The 19104-nt window shown below is 44.3% G+C and overlaps 1 protein-coding gene across 9 annotated transcripts; it reads right to left on the reverse strand.

Moving 5' to 3' along the window:
* Positions 1 to 6040: 6040 nt before the first annotated feature.
* LOC138418265 (zinc finger protein 347-like) lies at positions 6041 to 18521 on the reverse strand. Of its 9 annotated transcripts, none has more exons than XR_011248475.1 (6): positions 18377 to 18465; positions 15546 to 15618; positions 13489 to 13594; positions 11948 to 12074; positions 10825 to 10993; positions 6041 to 8894 (listed from the first exon to the last, which is right to left on the reverse strand). XR_011248475.1 is itself a non-coding variant. In XM_069549409.1 (4 exons), the coding sequence occupies exons 3-4, from the start codon at positions 10917 to 10919 to the stop codon at positions 7934 to 7936; spliced, it is 1056 nt and encodes a 351-aa protein (XP_069405510.1). In that variant the 5' UTR covers positions 10920 to 10993; positions 11948 to 12074; positions 15546 to 17809; the 3' UTR covers positions 6041 to 7933. The 9 variants fall into 9 exon arrangements, 4 of the variants coding, with proteins under 4 accessions (XP_069405510.1, XP_069405511.1, XP_069405512.1 ...); XR_011248471.1 differs by having other exon boundaries at positions 10809 to 10993; XR_011248473.1 differs by lacking the exon at positions 13489 to 13594 and having other exon boundaries at positions 10809 to 10993; positions 18377 to 18521.
* Positions 18522 to 19104: the final 583 nt, after the last annotated feature.

Here is a 19104-nt window from a genome sequence, read left to right on the forward strand (position 1 = left end):
GAACATCTGGAAGTTCACAGTTCATGTATTAGTGAAGCCTGGCTTGGAGAATTTTAGCATTACTTTACTAGCGGGTGAGATGAGTGCAATTGTGTGGTAGTTTGAGCATTCTTTGGGATTGGAATGAAAATTGACCTTTTGCAGTCCTGGGCCACTGCTGAGTTTTCCAAATTTGCTGGCACATTGAGTGCAGCACTTTCACAGCATCGTCTTTCAGGATTTGAAACAGCTCAACTGGAATGCCATCAACTCCACTAGCTTTGTTCGTAGTGATGTTTTCTAAGGCCCACTACTTGACTTCACATTCCAGGATGTCTGGCTCTAGGTGAGTGATCACACCATTGTGAATATCTTCGTCGTGAAGATCTTTTTTGTACACTTCTTCTGTGTATTCTTGCTACCGCTTCTTAATATCTTCTGCTTCTGTTAGGTCCATACCATTTTTGTCCTTTATCGAGCCCATCTTTGCTTGAAATGTTCCCTTGGTGTCTCTAATTTTCTTGAAGAGATCTCTAGTCATTCCCATTCTGTTCTTTTTCTCTATTTCTTTGCATTGATTGCTGAGGAAGGCTTTCTTATCTCTCCTTGCTATTCCTTGGAACTCTGCATTCAAATGAGAATATCTTTCCTTTTCTCCTTTGCTCCTCGCTTCTCTTCTTTTCACAGCTATTTGTAAGGCCTGCTCAGAGAGCCATTTTTCGTTTTTGCATTTCTTTTCCATGGGGATGGTCTTTATCCCTGTCTCTTGTACATTGTCATGAACCTCCATCCAAAGTTCATCAGGCACTCATCTGTCAGATCTAGTCCCTTAAATCTATTTCTCACTTCCTCTGTATAATCATAAGGGATTTGATTTAGGTCAGACAGAATGTGGTCCACTGGAGAAGGGAATGGCAAGCCACTTCAGTGTTCTTGCCTTGAGAACCCCATGAACAATATGAAAAGGCAAAATGATAGGATACTGAAAGAGGAACTCCCTAGGTCAGTAGGTGCCGAATATGCTACTGGAGATCAGTGGAGAAATAACTCTGGAAAGAATGAAGGGATGAAGCCAAAGTAAAAACAATACCCAGCTGTGGATGTGACTGGTGATAGAAGCAAAGTCCGATGCTGTAAAGAGCAATATTGCATAGGAACCTGGAATGTCAGGTCCATGAATCAAGGCAAATTGGAAGTGGTCAAACAAGAGATGGCAAGAGTGAACATTCACATTCTAGGAATCAGTGAACTAAAATGGACTGGATGGATGAATTCAACTCAAATGATCATTATATCTACTACTTCAGGCAGGAATCCCTCTGAAGAAATGGAGTAGCCATCATGGTCAACAAAAGAGTCTGAAAAGCAGTACCTGGATGCAATCTCAAAAACGACAGAATGATCTCTGTTAGTCTCCAAGGCAAACCATTCAATATCACAGTTATCCAAGTCTATGCCCCAATCAGTAATGCTGAAGAAGCTGAAGTTGAACAGTTTTATGAAGACCTACAAGACCTTTTAGAACTAACACCCAAAAAAGATGTCCTTTTCATTATAGGGGACTGGAATGCAAAAGTAGGAAGTCAAGAAACACCTGGAGGAACAGGTAAATTTGGCCTTAGAATACGGAATGAAGCAGGGCAAAGACTAAAAGAGTTTTGCCAAGAAAATACACTGGTCATAGCAAACACCCTCTTCCAATAACACAAGAGAAGACTCTCTACACATAGACATCACCAGATGGTCAACACCAAAATCAGATTGATTATATTATTTGCAGCCAAAGATGGAGAAGCTCTATAAAGTCAACAAAAACAAGACCAGGAGCTGACGATGGCTCAGATCATGAACTCCTTATTACCAAATTCAGACTGAAATTGAAGAAAGTAGTGAAAACAAATAGACCATTCAGGGATGACCTAAATCAAATCCCTTATGATTATACAGTGGAAGTGAGAAGTAGATTTAAGGGACTAGATCTGATAGATAGAGTGCCTGATGAACTATTGAATGAGGTTCGTGACATTGTACAAGGATCAAGACCATTCCCATGGAAAAGAAATGCAAAAAAATCAAAATGGTTTTCTGGGGAGGCCTTACAATAGCTGTGAAAAGAAGAGAGGTGAAAAGCAAAGGAGAAAAGGAAAGATATAAGCATCTGAATGCAGAGTTCCAGAGAATACCAAGAAGAGATAAGAAAGCCTTCTTCAGAGATCAGTGCAAAGAAATAGAGGAAAAGAACAGAATGGGAAAGACTAGATCTCTTCAAGAAAATTACAGATACCAAGGGAACATTTTATGCAAAGATGGGCTCGATAAAGGACAGAAATGATCTGGACCTAACAGAAGAAGAAGATATTAAGAAGAGGTAGCAAGAATACACAGAACTCTACAAAAAGGATCTTCACGACCCAGATAATCATGATGTTGTGATCACTCATCTAGAGCCAGACATCCTGGAATGTGAAGTCAAGTGGGCCTTGGAAAGCATCACTACAAACAAAGCTAGTGGAGGTGATGGCATTCCAGCTGAGCTGTTTCAAATCCTGAAAGATGATGCTGTGAAAGTGCTGCACTCAATATGCCAGCAAATTTGGAAAACTCAGCAGTGGCCACAGGACTGCAAAAGGTCAGTTTTCATTCCAATTCCAAAGAAAGGCAATGCCAAAGAATGCTCGAACTACTGCACAATTGCACTCATCTCACATGCTAGTAAAATTCTCCAAGCCAGGCTTCAGCAATATGTGAACCATTAACTTCCTGATGTTCAAGCTGGTTTTAGAAAAGGCAGAGGAACCAGAGATCAAATTGCCAACATCCGCTGGATCACGGAAAAAGGAAGAGAGTTCCAGAAAAACATCTATTTCTGCTTTATTGACTATGCCAAAGCCTTTGACTGTGTGTATCACAATTAACTGTGGAAAATTCTGAAAGAGATGGAAATACCAGACCACCTGACCTGCCTCTTGAGAAATCTGTATGCAGGTCAGGAAGCAACAGTTAGAACTGGACATGAAACAACAGACTGGTTCCAAATAGGAAAAGGAGTACGTCAAGGCTGTATATTGTCACCCTGCTTATTTAACTTCTGTGCAGAGTAAAAACGCTGGACTGGAAGAAACACAAGCTGGAATCAAGACTGCCAGGAAAAATATCAATAACCTCAGATATGCAGATGACACCACCCTTATGGCAGAAAGTGAAGAGGAACTAAAAAGCCTCTTGATGAAAGTGAAAGTGGAGGGTGAAAAAGTTGGCTTAAAGCTCAACATTCAGAAAATGAAGATTATGGCATCCGGTCCCATCACTTCATGGGAAATAGATGGGGAAACAGTAGAAACAGTGTCAGACTTTATTTTGGGGGGCTCCAAAACCACTGCAGATGGTGACTGCAGCCATGAAATTAAAAGACACTTACTACTTGGAAGAAAAGTTATGACCAACCTAGACGGTATATTCAAAAGCAGAGACATCACTTTGCCGACTAAGGTCCGTCTAGTCAAAGCTATGGTTTTTCCAGTGGTCATGTATGGATGTGAGAGTTGGACTGTGAAGAAGGCTGAGTGCCAAAGAATTGATGGTTTTGAACTGTGGTGTTGGAGAAGACTCTTGAGAGTCCCTTGGATTTCCAAGAGATCCAACCGATCCATTGTGAAGGAGATCAGCCCTGAGATTTCTTTGGAAGGAATGATGCTAAAGCTGAAGCTCCAGTACTTTGGCCCCCTCATGTGAAGAGTTGACTCATTGGAAAAGACTCTGATGCTGGGAAGGATTGGGGGCAGGAGCAGAAGGGGATGACAGAGGATGAGATGGCTGGATGGCACTGACTCGATGGACATGAGTCTGAGTGATCTCCAGGAGTTGTTGATGGACAGGGAGGCCTGGTGTGCTGTGATTCATGTGGTCGCAAAGAGTCGGACAGGACTGAGTGACTGAACTGAACTGAACATACCTGAATGGTCCAGTGGTTTTCACTACTTTCTTCTCTTTAAGTCTGAATTTGGTAATAAGGAGTTCATGATCTGAGCCACAGTCAGTTCCTGGTCTTGTTTTTGTTGACTGTATAGAGCTTCTCCATCTTTGGCTGCAAAGAATATAATCTGATTTTGGTGTTGACCATCTGGTGATGTCCATGTGTAGAGTCTTCTCTTGTGTTGTTGGAAGAGGGTGTTTGCTATGACCAGTGCATTTTCTTGGCAAAACTCTATTAGTCTTTCTGCCCCCTTCTGATGCCTATGTCAGAAGCTTTCTCTATCTCCTTTATACTTTAATAAAACTTTTATTACACAAAAGCTCTGAACGTTCAAGCCTCGTCTCTGGCCCTGGATTGAATTCTTCTCCTCTGGGGTCAAGAGTCCCAGCGTCGTGATTCAACAACCTTTCATCTTGGGGGATCGTCCAGGATCCTTCTGGACAAGTTTGCTTGTTTTAATACCCTTCCGAGCTCAGGGGCGGTGGCCGAGAGTGCCAGCCTGTGACAAGGCAGGAACAACTGAGAGGAGTTACCCCCGCCCGAGGCCGGGAGCGGTGGCTGGGAGGAGCTGCCCCACACCCAAGGCCAGGGGTGGCGGCCAGGAGGAGTGACCCCAAGGAGCGGTGGCTAGGAGGGCGCTGGAGGGCCTAGGGGAGCTATTCCACGTTCAAGGTCAGGAGGGGTGGCGGTGAGGAGATACCCCATGTCCAAGGTAAGAGAAACCCAAGTAAGACGGTAGGTGTTGCAAGAGGGCAAACACGCTGAAACCATAATCACAGAAAACTGGTCAATGTAATCACACTAGGACCACAGCCTTGTCTAACTCAATGAAACTAAGCCATGCCCTGTGGGGCCATCCAAGATGGGTGGGCATGGTAGAAAGGTCTGACACAATGTGGTCCACTGGAGAAGGGAATGGCAAACCACTTTGGTATTCTTGCTTTGAGAACCCCATGAACAGTATGAAAAGGCAAAATGATAGGATACTGAAAGAGGAACTCCCCAGGTCAGTGGGTGCCCAAAATGCTGCTGGAGAACAGTGGAGAAATAACTCCAGAAAGAATGAAGGGATTGAGCTAAAGCAAATACCCAGTTGTGGATGTGACTGGTGATAGAAGCAAGGTCCAATGCTGTAAAGAGAGTAATATTGCATAGGAACCTGGAATGCCAGGTCCATGAATCAAGGCAAATTGGAAGCGGTCAAACAGGAGATGGCAAAAGTGAACGTTGACATTCTAGGAATCAGCTAACTAAAATGGACTGGAATGGGTGAATTTAACTCAATGACCATTATATCTACTACTGCGGGCAGGAATCCCTCAGAAGAAATGGAGTAGCCATCATGGTCAACAAAAGAGTTCGAAATGCAGTACTTGGATGCAATCTCAAAAGCGACAGAATGATCTCTGTTCGTTTCCAAGGCAAACCATTCAGTATCATGGTACTCCAAGTCTATGCCCCAACCAGTAACGCTGAAGAAGCTGAAGTCGAACGGTTCTATGTAGACCTATAACACCTTTTAAAACTAACACCCAGCCTCACAGGGAGGAATCAAATTCCCCAGAGACTGGCACCACCTTTCAGCCATATGAGGTCATCACGGAACCACAGGTTTTGGACCTTCTGAGGCTCCATAGTCTAAGTACTGTGGAGCTCACTTTTACTTCCTTCAGTCAGCAATCATGCATACGCAATCACTCAGTTTATCACAATATGTCCCTTTTCCCAAGTCCCCAGGTCTCCCTATCTGATGCTCCCTTTCCAAGGAGGTGATCAGTCTCCTCTTCTACCCATTCGGGTAGGACCTCCTGACTGGGGACCGGCCCTGTGGCCTTACCTTACCCTGTGGTCATTCCTGGTGAGTCTGGTTGGGGTTTGGCCGTCTCGAGTCAGAATGCTGGTCCAAAAGAGAACCTGGAATACCATGAGGTGGTGCACCTCCTCATTTGACTTGGGGCTCCTCTGCTCTGACCCAGCCAAGTCACCAGTCCAGCAACTCAAGGGGGGCTAGTGTGGGTGGAATCTAGCTGGGGCCTCCAGAAATGCTGCACAAACCAGTACTTGAGAAACCAAGCACCACACTTGGAGGGTTGGAGAACTCAGGTTTATTATGCTGCTGGGGCCCAGAGGAGTTAATACTCCAAGCTCTGAGCCCTGAACAAGGGGGTTAGAGTTTTTCTACACGGACAGGAATGATTAAGCGGGTCTGCAGGGGCTAGGGTGATTGCAAAGAGCAGGACAAGGGTGAATGGGATAAGCTCCAGTTACTAGTATTGTGAGTCGCCACTTTCTGAGACCTACATGATTTAGACTTTGCAAGAAGCAAGCTGAGTTAGAGGCAAAAGGAGAAGGAGGTAAAATTTTAACTTTTTCTCTTCAGTTTCTTTCCTGCATGAACTGCCTAATGGTCAGTTAAGGCTGAACATGAAATAGAAGCTTTGCCACATTCATTTCATTTGTATGCTTTCTATACAGTATGAATACTCTGATGAATTATAAGGGCTGAACTCTAACTAAAGTCTTCGCCACACTCATTAAATTTGCACTATTTCTCACAGTTATTCCATTTGTAACATTTTTTTCTACTGTGAATTATCTGATGCTTCCTATGATGGTCATTTCAAGCACCAGCCATACGTCCCATTTTTATGCTTTCTCTCCTGGATGAACTGCCTGATGGTGAGTTAAGGCTGACTGTGCACTAAAACCTTTGTCACAATTCTTACATTTGTAAGGTTTTGATAACTTATCATGAATAGTGTGGGATTTGTGATCTCTGAAGATTAGCTTTGGGACCAGGGACCAGGTTTGATCAATCAAGAGCTTTTGTGTAGCAGAGTTCTATTAAAGTGAAAAAGGGACAGAGAAAGCTTCTGACATAGACATCAGAAGGGGGATGGAGAGTGGCCCCCGCTGCTAGTTTTAGCAAGCTGTGTTATGTCGGTTAGAAAGTCATTCATCAGATAAGAGAGACACCTCAAGGCTGAGGGAGTTTCAGCAGGCCCCTCTCCCATAATATGCATCTTTGAGATAGGAGGGCAAGAGGTGTGTCATCCCCCAGCCATAAAACAACTGATACGAATACTGTTTTGTTGAGCTATCATCAGCCCATGGTTTGATGATAGTCTTAGAAGGAATCATTTTGAAGAAAGGCCAATTCCAAAGCAAATACATAGTTTCATTAACATAGCTTAAGAAAAACATTTCCATAAGAAAAATGCTCAAGGTTTAGCTTGAGGTTAGAGAAAAGTTAAGTTCAGGTGGAACCAGGTGTCATCATAGCAACACAGAATTTTAAGAGACACTTGCAGCCTATTTCCTCTTTTGGAGACCCCTGACCTTCCTGCATGTTACCCTCTCAGTTTCTCTCCAGAATGAATTCTTCGATGAACTGCAAAGGATGCAGTTTGTCTAAAGGCCTTTCCACACACAACACACTTATATGGTTTCTCTCCAGTATGAATTCTTCGATGAACTGCAAGGCTTGCACTGAAACTAAAGGCCTTGCCACATACATCACATTTATATGGTTTCTCTCCAGTATGAATATTCCGATGAGATTTAAGTCTTCCATTTACACTAAAGGCCTTTCCACATACGTCACACTTATATGGTTTCTCTCTGGTATGTAGTTTCTGATGAGATGTAAGGCTTCCATTTACAATAAAGGCCTTGCCACATACGTCACATTTATATGGTTTCTCTCCAGTATGAACCCTCTGATGAATTGCAAGATGTGTGCTTCGAGTATAGCCACGGCCACATACTTCACATTTATATGGTTTCTCTCCAGTATGAAGGATCTCATGAAGTGCATGGCTTTCTTTGCGAGTAAAGGCCTTTCCACACATACCACATTCATATGGTTTCTCTCCAGTATGAGTTCTCTGATGAACTGCAAAGTTACCCTGGAACTGAATATTTTGCCACATAAATTACATTTACATGCTTTCTCACCTGTATGAACTGCCTGATGTATATTTAAGGATGACAGCGTAAAAAAACGTTTGTCACAGCTATTACATTTGTAAGATTTCTCTTCAGTATGAATTCTCCGATGAGTTCCAAGATGTCTCTTTCCAGTAAAGCCACGACCACATACATCACATTTATAAGAATTCTCTCCAGTATGAATTCTCTGATGAATTCCAAGCTTTGACTTTCGAGTATAGCCACAGCCACATACATCACATTTATATGGTTTCCCTCTCCAGCATGAAGGGTCTGATGAAGTGCGTGGCTTTTTTTGTAAGTAAAGGCCTTTCCACACACATCACATGTATATGGCTTCTCTCCAATATGATTTCTCTGATGAACTGCAAGGCTCACATTATCATTAAGGGCCTTGCCACACACATCACCTTTATATGGTTTTCTTCCTGTATGGATTCTTTGATATCTAGTAAGTTCTGAGTCCTGAAGAAACATTATATCACACTCATTACATTTGTAAGATTTTTTCTTGTGTGATTCCTGGTGTGGTGCCAGTTCCGAGGGATGCATAACAGCACTCTCTTGTTTATGAGAATTGCCTTTATGGACACTACGAGTTCTCTGAGGTGGCAAACCTGAGGTACTACTGTTGATATTCGTCACAACCTGACTACATTCAGAAACTGTCCCTTCAGACTGAAGCATCTGCAATTCATCATGAAAGCTTGATCTGTGCATTTCAACAGGCTTATCTCCTACATCATTTCTACTCTGATGATCTCTTCCACCAGTGAGGTTTCTGTTATGGGATACAGACATTCCTTTGCCATTTCTTTCAGCAGCTGTCCACAGACTCTCAAAACCATGCACAGTTTCCTGTATCTTCCTGAGGAAAAAATCTTTGGTTTCATAGGTTTCAGCTCTTCCAAACATCACTCTTTGCAAAATTTCTCCTTTTCCACTGTTTGCTTTTGCTTGTAATTTCTTGGTCATATGTATATGAGACAAACTACAAGATATAAAGAACCATAGGTAGCCTATTAATTACAGTTCATAAATAAATTCTTTCATGTTGAGCACATGATATTATATCAAAAGTCATATCCATCCTGAACAGAATTATTAATCTTCCCAATGATGAACTTAAAAATATAAGGAACACTAAAGGAATAGAATTCTTTAAAAAAAAAAAAAAACAGGAATCACATAGAATTCAAATTAATTTTAGGGTAGCTAAGTTTCAAAGACAGAATCAGGAAAACATTCACTTTATGCAAACTCATGTCAGGTCTCAAAGAAAAAGGTATTTTCCCACCATGACCTCAAAGCTCATTCTACTTGGTAGTAAATACACTTCTGTCTCATAATTGAGGAGAAAAAACAGTAAAAATCCATGGACAGGGAGATTGGAGGGCTATAGTCCATGAGATCACAAAGAGTCAGACTGGACTGAGTAAGCAAGGATCAGAGAGGAAACACAGTGTGATGGTAAATAATCCAAAAGAAGTATTCTAATATACTGTGTAATGAAAATAAAGAATTTGTTAAAACTGTCTCCCTGCCCCCCCACATCATGGGGCTTATGAGATCTTAGTTTCCTGACCATGGATTAAACCCAAAATCACTGCATTGAAAGTGCTGCATCCTATCCACTGGAATGTCAGGTAATTCCCTAATTATATATATAAAAAAAGAAAGAACACTTTTCTAAATACCTTCTATAAATCTATCAGTAGATAGACATACAGGCATTTTATAACTAGAAGTGTTTCATGTCAGTTATACTGTGTAAAACATAAAGACTGTCATCTTTAAACAACAAAGAATTAATAAATGAAACGTTCTCTGCTTAAATAAAGGCCATTCAATATTGCAATTGCCATTCTATACAGTAACCTTAATTTACTCAGTTCATTGGCTCCAAGATACATGTAAAGGAACAAGTTTTGGGGCCTCCCTGTGGCTCAGAGGTAAAGAATCTGCCTGCTGATGCAGGGCACACACCCGATCCAGGAAGCTCCCACATGCTTCGGAGCAACTAAGCCTGTGGGCCCCAGGTGAAGATCCTGTACTCTCAAGTTCGGGATTCACAACTACTGAGCACACTCATAGAGCCCACATACCACAAAAAGAGAAACCATTGGCATGAGGAGCCCGCACATACAACTAGAGAGTAGCCCTTATAACTTATGCCGAAGCTGAAATTCCAATACTTTGGCTACCTGATGCAAACAACCGACTCACTGGAAAAGACCCTGATGCTGGGAAAGATTGAAGGTAGGAGGAGAAGGGGACAACAGAGGCTCAGCTGGTGAAGAATCCTCCTGCAATTTGGAAGTCTGGGTCTGATTCCTGGGTTGGGAAGATCCCATGGAGAAGGGAAAGGTGACTCACTCCAGTATTCTGGCCTGGAGAATTCCATGGACTCGCAAGGAGTCCAACACGACTGAGTGACTTTCACTTTCATTTTATGGTAGGAGAGAGAAGGATTCAGCCTCTCATCCAGCAAATCAGATTCTTATCCTTTCTCAATGAGTGAGAATCACAAACATTCAGTAACTTCTAAGGGTACAGCCCTCTTTAATTTAAGGTTCCAATTCTCACACCATCCAGTGAAGACGTCCCATGTATTAGCTAACTAGTAGAAAGGTGAATCTTTGAATTAGGGAATAAAAACTTCATCAACCTTAACCTCTTTCTTCTTACAGAGTGGCATTTTGTCTCACAAATACTGCTCACAGGGCCAATTAAAGTTGTGCAGAAGTTGTCACTTTCGTCTCAGGTTCAAAGATTTGTTAACAAAATAAGCCACTCATTCTGTAGAAATAAATAACACAAATTCTTATTATAGAATTATCTAGCTAACTTTCAATACGCTAACAATAAAAGCAAAGAGAAGTAGAAACAGCAGAAGATACGTCACCAAATTGGGTTCTGACCAACACCCAGACTCAAAAAGCGCTGGGAAGTCCCGCGGTACAGCACAACTGAAGACCAAGTGAAGAAAAGATCCCAGGCAGCCTGTTACAGTCATGGGTGAGACTTCAAAGATTGCAGTTTTGGGTTCCCATTTATAATCCCAGGATGCCAACTGATATCATCAGGAACCTGTGAGCAAATAGCAGCTCTGGTTGCATATTAATGCTATTTATTTGTCTTACAAAACTTACAATATTGCTAAGCCTGTGGCTGAGTAGGCCAGGGCCCCCCAAGGGCTCGACAATCTCAATATTTGTCCCCTATCTTATCTCTAGTGCTGTATGACTTGCACTCACAGCAGGCAGTCAGGGCACTCACAGTCAGGGCAGTGTCCAGCCAGGTTAGAAGCAAGCTCAGAGGCCTGCTTTAGAGAGGACCTAGACCCCTGTGCCTCCTGCATTGCCAGGTGTAGAATCCCACCTCTTTTGTCAGCCAAGAAGTGATGGACATTACAGACGGACAGAAAAATATTCACAAATTAATTTACTATCGGCATCCTTCTGAATGCACAGGAAGCAGTATAATATACAGTATAATATACAGTATAATACACAGATACCTGGGCTTCCCCAGGGCTCAAAGGTAAAGTATCCACTTGCCATGCAGGAGCTGTGGGTTCTATCCCCGTGTGGGGAAGATTCCCTGGAAGAGGGCATGGCAACTCACTCCAGCATTCTTGCTGGGAGAATCTCATGGACAGAGGAGCGTGGAGGGCTACGGTCCACTGAGTCACAAAGAGGCACGAATGTACCAACTGAGCACACAGGTATCCATGTATCTAGTTCCTTTCCAAGAACTACTGAACCAAGAACACAGGGGTAGAAAATAGGGAATTGGTTATTTCAAAGATCGAAATCAGCTTTATAAATACTCAAGCTGTGGAAAACTGTGTATCATACAGTGGGCAGATTACCTGAAGAAAGGACAAGCTTAAACTTCTGATGCCAATCACAAAATTTTTGAAGTCTGAATCAACAGGGCTATGAACTCAGTCAAGCAAAACAGGGGCTCCCAAGAGACACAGAGGGAAAATGCAGAGATACCCCAAACCACATTCCAACTTCACAGGGAAGTGATCCTCACCCACAGACAGCAGGTTCCTGTAGGCCTCCACCATCACGTCCCAGTACAAGGCCCTCTGAGCAGGGTCCAGGCATTCCCACTCCTCTGGAGTGAACTTGATGTCCACATCCTTGATGGTCAACTGTGTCTGAAATGAAAGCACATTTCACTAACAGGCGCTGAGGAGGATTCTTATTTTCACATGAAATGAGAAAAGGTGAGAGGGATAAGGATCAATTCAGGTAATGTAATATTCTGGTAGATCCATTAAAAGCTATTCGGAACAAACTGTGGGTCTCTAATTTCCAGATTGTTTTATAAGACTATGACATCTTCCAATCAATATAAATTTGTCACTTGTGTGGACAACACATGAAGAATATACAAATAAAATTCAATCAGTGAGTTGCCTATGCAGAATTGTCACACTCTACACACTAAGTGATATTCACTATCTCGATGAGTTATAGCAAGACTGGTGTCTTCAGACAACAAAGTCCACAGTGGCTTTAAAAGAACACACACTGTGATGGGGATGATTATGACATCATCACACTGATGACAGGTGTATCAACACTTCCTACACACTAAGCATTACTGTAAAGACTTTACACGGATGAACTTATCATCAACATAACAGCACATCACAGAAAGATCTGTGTCCATCTTACTGTGGAGAAAACTTTATCATTCTAAGGAATTGCTCAGATCAAACAGTTAAGAATTGTGACAACAGCACCTGAGGTCAGGTGGTTGGGAGAGACAACTGAACCTAAGGAATCAATGAGTTAAGTACCAGAGAAGGAAAGTGCATCCACAGAGAGTTTTCTGAGAATACCTGAAACCAGTTCAAGAAAGCTGAAGAGCAATGAAGGTGTAGAAGCCCAGATCTTTTGTCAGCCAAGAAATGATGGACATTATAGACAGAGAGAAAAATATTCACAAATTAATTTACTATTTACCTCCTTCTGAATGCCAAGGAAGAGTATAATATACAGTATAATATGTAGGTATCTGGGCTTCCCCGGAGGCTTGGCAGTAAAAAATCTGCCTGCAATGAAGGTGACATGGGGCTGATACCTGCATGGGGAAGATCCCCCTGAGGAGGGCATAGCAATCCACTCCTGTATTCTTGCCTGGAGAATTTCAGGGACAGAGGAGCTTGAAGGGCTATGGTCTACTGGGTCACAAAGAGGCAGACATGACTATCAGATAAATGGTTACTATATAGGGTCACCCCCTCTCCCCACCAATCCACACAAGGTCATTAATCTTACCACTGTTTCCATCACTCATGTGCTGAGGTAGAAAAAACTTAAGGCCATGGAAAACACTTAAGATACAATTTCAACTGCTACAAAGCATAAAACGTATTTATGAGATGATGTTTTGTAATAAAACCATGGAATTACAGATCCATGCACTCACACATGCACACATAAACACACAACTAGTTGAAACAAGGAAGAGTTGTCTTTACTCTTTTCTTTCAATCAAAATTTACTGAGAGTGAACTCTGGGCCCCAAAGTGGGAATATAGCAGTGAACGTGATGGAGCTTACCATCTAGCAGCCAGCTGGCCAATTACATCCATAATTTTAATATCACTGTTGTTACACGTGCTCTGAAACAGGCCTGGTGCCTGTTTTTTTAACAGAAAGTCTTGACCTACATCGATAAATCAGAGAAGGTATCCGTGAGGAAGAAACACTTGGATTGGCAAGGTGGGAAGTGGAAGATGCAACCAGGGAGTACAGCCTGAGTGCTGGCTCTGAGGCAGGAAGATATTTAGTGAACAGAAAGCCAGTCAGTCTGACTGGGACACAGGGCAAAAAGAGGGGTGATGCCAGGTAGAGGCTGCTTTCTACAAGGTTTTGGATTTAGGACTTTATTCCAAAAGTACCTGGAAGTCACTGAAGAATCTGCAGGAGGTAAATCAGAGGTTTAGATTTGTTTTTCAGAGCTCACTCTGCTGTGTGTGGAGGTGGTTGTTGTTTAGATAATCAGTCATGTCAGACTCTTTGTGACCTCATGGTAGCCCACCATGCTCCTCTGTTCATGGGATTTTCAGGCAAGAATACTGGAGTGGGTGGCCATTCCCTTCTCCAGAAAGATGCCTTTTGACACATTCAGGGATGATACTCTTGTCTTCTTTTATTTATGTGTATTTCAGCATCTTTGGGACATTAAAAAGGAATCAATTGCACTTCAGTAATTTGTCAGCATTCTCTGTCTTTTTTAAAGCTAATTGATTTTGGTTTTGCTGGGTCTTTGTTGCTGTGAGCACGCTTTCTGTACATACGGCTGCAATGCCCGGACATCTCATTGCAGTGGCTTCTCTTATTTTTGAGCACATGCTCTAGAGTGTGCGGGCTTCAGGAGTTATGGCTCCCAGACTCTAGAGCACAGGCTCAGCAGTTGTGGCGCATGGTCTTAGTTGCTCTGAGGCATCTTCCTAGATCTGGGATGGAACCCGTGCGCCCTACATTGGCAGGCACATTCTAGCCACTGTACCACCAGGGAAGTCCTCAACATTATCTTATACTAGCTCAAAAAAAAAAAAAAAAAGAAGAAAAGAAAGAAACAGAAAATAATATACAGATTTAAAAAATAATATGACTGGCACCTGATCCGGTAAGATCCCACATGCTGAGGGGCAACTAAGCCCATGAGCCTCAATTTCTGAGCAAGAGCTATAGAGCCCAGCAGGTGAAATTACTGAGGCCAGCATGCTCTACAGTCTGGGTTGCAAGATAAGAAAAGCCACCGTAATAAGAGACTCATACACTGCAACTAAAAAGTGGCCACCACACACCAGAACTAGATGAAAGCCACTGCTGCAATGAAGATCAGTAGAGCCAATATGTATTTTTAAAATATATTTAAAAAAATAGTAATGTAAGGGATGTAGTTATTAACAAAATCCAATGTTTATCTTTTTACTCCATGACCAAATATTGCGTGAAGATTAGGAAAGTTGGGGGAACTCCCCGTCAGTTCACTGGTTAAGATCCCACACTTCCACCACTGGGTTTCAGGTTTAATGCCTCCTCAGGGAACTAAGACCCTACATCATATGGCCAAAAAAGAAGAAAAAATAATTAGCAAACTATATTTCATAGTTTAAAGTAGACGCTGTAATGAAACACTCTCTAGACCTGTTCAAGAAGGTCCTCATTTAGTTTTAAATGTCCTAAAAAATTCAGATCTGATTTCCCGTTATTGGCCTCTTTTCCAGATTTTAGCAGGTACTGTGCATGTTAATACCTTACATCTCGTGTGCAGCTTCCTTATCCCTGGTTGACAGAGGGCAGACAGGGAATCGAGATGGGCCCTAAGCAATCCCTGCTGCCCAACAGCACTGAAACCCCATCTCCAACCTGTGGGTGTGAAGCCCTGCCCAGGACGCCGCCCAGGGGAGCCTCTTCACAAGGGTCAGGTCACCGGGTCATGGGGAAAAGGGATCTAAGTGGAGACGACAGGCCCTGAGGGAAGGCCCCGGGTGAGTGTGCATGTACAGTACTCAGACAGGACACTTCAGAGTCAGACACAATTAGCGAGTCCAGAGAAGGGCATTTCAGGAAGGACAGACTAGAATCCACTGAGAATATGACCTTACCTGAGAAAGAGCCATGCCTGATTCCTATTCTTTCCTCTTCCTCCTCTTCTGGGCTTCCTCAAGTAACACGAGTCTTCATGGGGTATCAAGAAGGTGGAAAACATGCTATTTAATGTTTAGAGTCAACAAATCCTCTTCCTGAGCCCCAACCACACACACACAGGGAAGCCCCCACCATGGGTAACAGACAGTCCTCTGTGCCCACTGTCTCAGGAGGGCCTCAGGACAGGCAACTTCCACACAGAGACCAACACGGGACTTTCCCACACTTTCCCTCGGATCACACTCCCCTCCTGGTGAGGCATCATGCACACAGCAGCAGGGGCCACCTCTGATGACCCCATGATGCCCTTCAGGTCACACAGCAGGCCCTGGTCCAGCCCCACTGAGAGCAGAGCACCTCCCCTCTCCCAGGGTGTGGTCTGAGTTTCAGAAGTGGAGGCTAAGAGCCCTGGTGCTCAATGCAGGATCCAGATCGGAATCATCTGCGGCCTGTGCACATTCCTGGGGTGAGGACCCACACGAGAACCTGAGGAGCGCGTCTGATGTGGGAGGTGCGTGTCTGATGGGGGAGAACCGACTAAAGAAAGGGTTATGTATACATACCATACACCCTGTGACACGTGTACACCATGAAATATTTATCACAAACCACTAAGCAACACATCCATCACGTCCAAAGTCCCATGTTCTGTATGTGGTGACAACACTGACAATGTACTCTGACGAATTCCCAGCATGCAGTAACAGAACAGGATTAACTATGGTCAGTGTGCTGCACACACCTCCCCAGGATGCACTCATTTCACAACTCAAAGTCTGTACCCTTTGACCAACATCTCCCCATCTTCCCCACCTCCTAGCCCCAGAGAACCACCATCCTCCCTAATGAGTTTCATTTTTTTTTACATTCTATATAATGGAAGGATGTATAATACCAGTCTTTCCCTGTCTGTCTTAATTCACTTACCATGATATTCTCTACATTCATCCAAGTTGTCCCAAGTGAGGCAAAGCTCCATAATTGTTTATAAGAAAGTCGCTATTGAACGAACAAATCTTTATCCCAAGCTATAAAAATAATTAAATGTAAAGAAAGCAGAAAGCCAAAAGTAAAACCATCACAAAGAACATCTTTAAAGTTCCTTGAAAAGGCATCATGTAGTAAGAGTCTTGCCGCATTTCTTCTCTCGCATAACCTCTACTCCTCACCAGGAATAGGGAAGGGGGGTGACCCACACCTGCGACCTCAACCAGCTCTACATATGCATGCTCTTTTAATACAAATAATTACAAAATACACATGCCTCACAGACAGAAGTTTTGCAATTCTCCGTCTTATCTGTAGAATTGAAAGAAGCAAGACAATAATTCTTACCCAACTGACTCAGCACTCTTCCGGATCTAGTCCCCACCATCACCTGCACTCTAGCTGTTTCCACTCCATTTGGTTGATCTGTTTCCCTACTTCTTTCTACATGTCCGTTTCTCTGCTCTCCTGCTGTGTCTGTCCTCTCTACTTTTTCCCTGGCTCCTATCCCGCCTCTCTGCCATCTGTTCACCTTCAAGTTGCTTTCTCTCAACCTCCCTGGTGATCCTCAATCTCCCAGTATTTCTGCCTTTCTTCCTCCATCTCTGCCCACCCTTCCTGCCAACTCTCTGGCACTTCCAAGTGGCTATGCTTCCTTTCAGCTCGCTTTTTTTCCTCAGCTCCTCAAATCACTAGGAGTCCCCTTTCTCTCCCACCAGGATATTGTTGGTCTGTAAGCCAAGGTCCCAACTCTTGTATCCCCTTTGCGCGCTGTCTGTGCCTCTCCACTGTCGCCCTCTTTGGGACCCCTGATTTACACCCTCTCCCTTGAAGGGGGCGGCAGAGGATGAGATGGTGAGATACCATCCCTGGACTCAACGGACATGGATTTGAGAAAACTCTGGGAGATACAGGGCTCGCAAAGAGTCGGAATGAACAACCACACCTCCCTGTGTTGCTCACCCTTAACTCTCCGGAGACCCTGCTTTGCTCTGAATTTCTCTCCTTTCCGCACCCGCTCCCTTCAAGGCTCATTCTCTTTCATGAAGCTGTCTCTTCCAAGTTCCTCACAATCCTCTTCACTGCCATCGCTCGTCCCACAGGCTTTTCTCAATTTTCCATTTCCCTAGGAGTCGCTGTCTCTGCTTCTGAGCCCGCCTTCCGCCCACTATTTACAGGGTAGGAGACTGAATAAGAAAGGCCCTCCCGCAAGAGCCAAATTCCAGCGGGTGCTATTTGGGGCCAAAGAACCATGGGCGTCACGTGGCTGGCTCAGGTCACCTTCCCCACCAGGGATCAGGGGAAAGGTCACTGAAGGGCAGAAGGACCGTCCTGAGGAGACGTGAGGACAGAGCGCTGGGAGGGAGGGGGTCTCAGGAGTGGGGCAGGCTCCCCAGAATCCCAGGACCGGGGAGAGAACGCTGCCCTCCGGGAGCGGGGCGGCCGGCGAGGCCTCCAGGGCCCGAGGAGAGGCTGAAGAACGTGGAGCGAATAAACCACCTCGCCTAATAGAATTGTATGTGGTGCAGAAAGGGCAGAAGGGTCCGTGAGGTCAGTAAACGGTTTTAAGCCAGAAAAAGTGCGAAACGCAGGGTTTCAGTGTTCCAAAAGCAGGAACGGGCTTCAATGCGGACTTTAAACCGAAAGGCAGGCGCCCCTTCACCGCTTAAGGAGACGTCTCAATTTGCTGGGGGTGGTGGGGCGGGAGCGGGGATTTAGAGTCAGTAGCGACCCTCAGACCCGGGGTACAAAGAAAAGGAGACCGCGAGAGGCAGGTTTGACTCCAAAGACAGAAACTCACGCTGCGCTGGGACCTCCACTCGCAGCTCTCCGCTTCCGCGTGGGTCACGTTACGCGCACGCGCAGACAAATAGCTGACCGGCCTGCAGGGGGTCCGGGCCGTCAGGGGGCTGGTGGTGGGGAGAAGCCAGACCAGCACTGGGCCTTTGAAAGGTGAGGCGGAACCTCGCGGCGCGGCGGGGCAGGGCGGGGCGTCCCGGCGCGGCGGGAGGAAGGAACAATTCAATACTGTAATCACTGCTAAAGGGGACTGCAGCCAGGAAATAAAAACACATCTGCTCCTTGGAAGGAAAGTTATGATAGAACTAGATGGTGTATTAAAAAGCAAAGGAATCACGTTGCCAACAAACGTCCCTATAGGCAAACTATGGTTTTTCCAGGAGTCAGCTAGGGATGTGATTAAAAATGTGATGTGAGAGTTGGTCCATACAGAAGGCTTGTTGCAGGAAAGGGGACCCCTTCCAGGGCCCGAAACTGGGCTCTTGTCTAACACTCGGGAATGAATTGTCCGAGGAGACACACGTGCTGACAAAGCAAGAGATTTTATTGGGAAAGGGCACCCGGGTGGAGAGCAGCAGGGTAAGGGAACCCAGAACTGCTCTGCCGCTTAGCTTGCTGTCTCGGGTTTTATGGTGATGGGATTAGTTTCCGGGTGGTCTTTGGCCAATCATTCTAATTCAGAGTCTTTCCTGGTGGCATCGCTCAGCCAAGATGGATGCTAGCGAGAGG

This window comes from Ovis canadensis, chromosome 14 (genome assembly GCF_042477335.2).
Source record: "Ovis canadensis isolate MfBH-ARS-UI-01 breed Bighorn chromosome 14, ARS-UI_OviCan_v2, whole genome shotgun sequence".
In the NCBI taxonomy this organism is placed as follows: Eukaryota; Metazoa; Chordata; class Mammalia; order Artiodactyla; family Bovidae; genus Ovis; species Ovis canadensis.

Excerpts from the sequence above, each read along its gene's own strand:
- LOC138418265 (XM_069549409.1), bottom strand. The coding sequence starts at position 10,919 with ATGACTGTAACAGGCTGCCTGGGATCTTTTCTTCACTTGGTCTTCAGT. Across the intron at positions 8,895-10,824 it reads CTTTTTGAGTCTGGGTGTTG|TTTGTCTCATATACATATGA; the intron begins GTCAGAACCCAA and ends TATATCTTGTAG.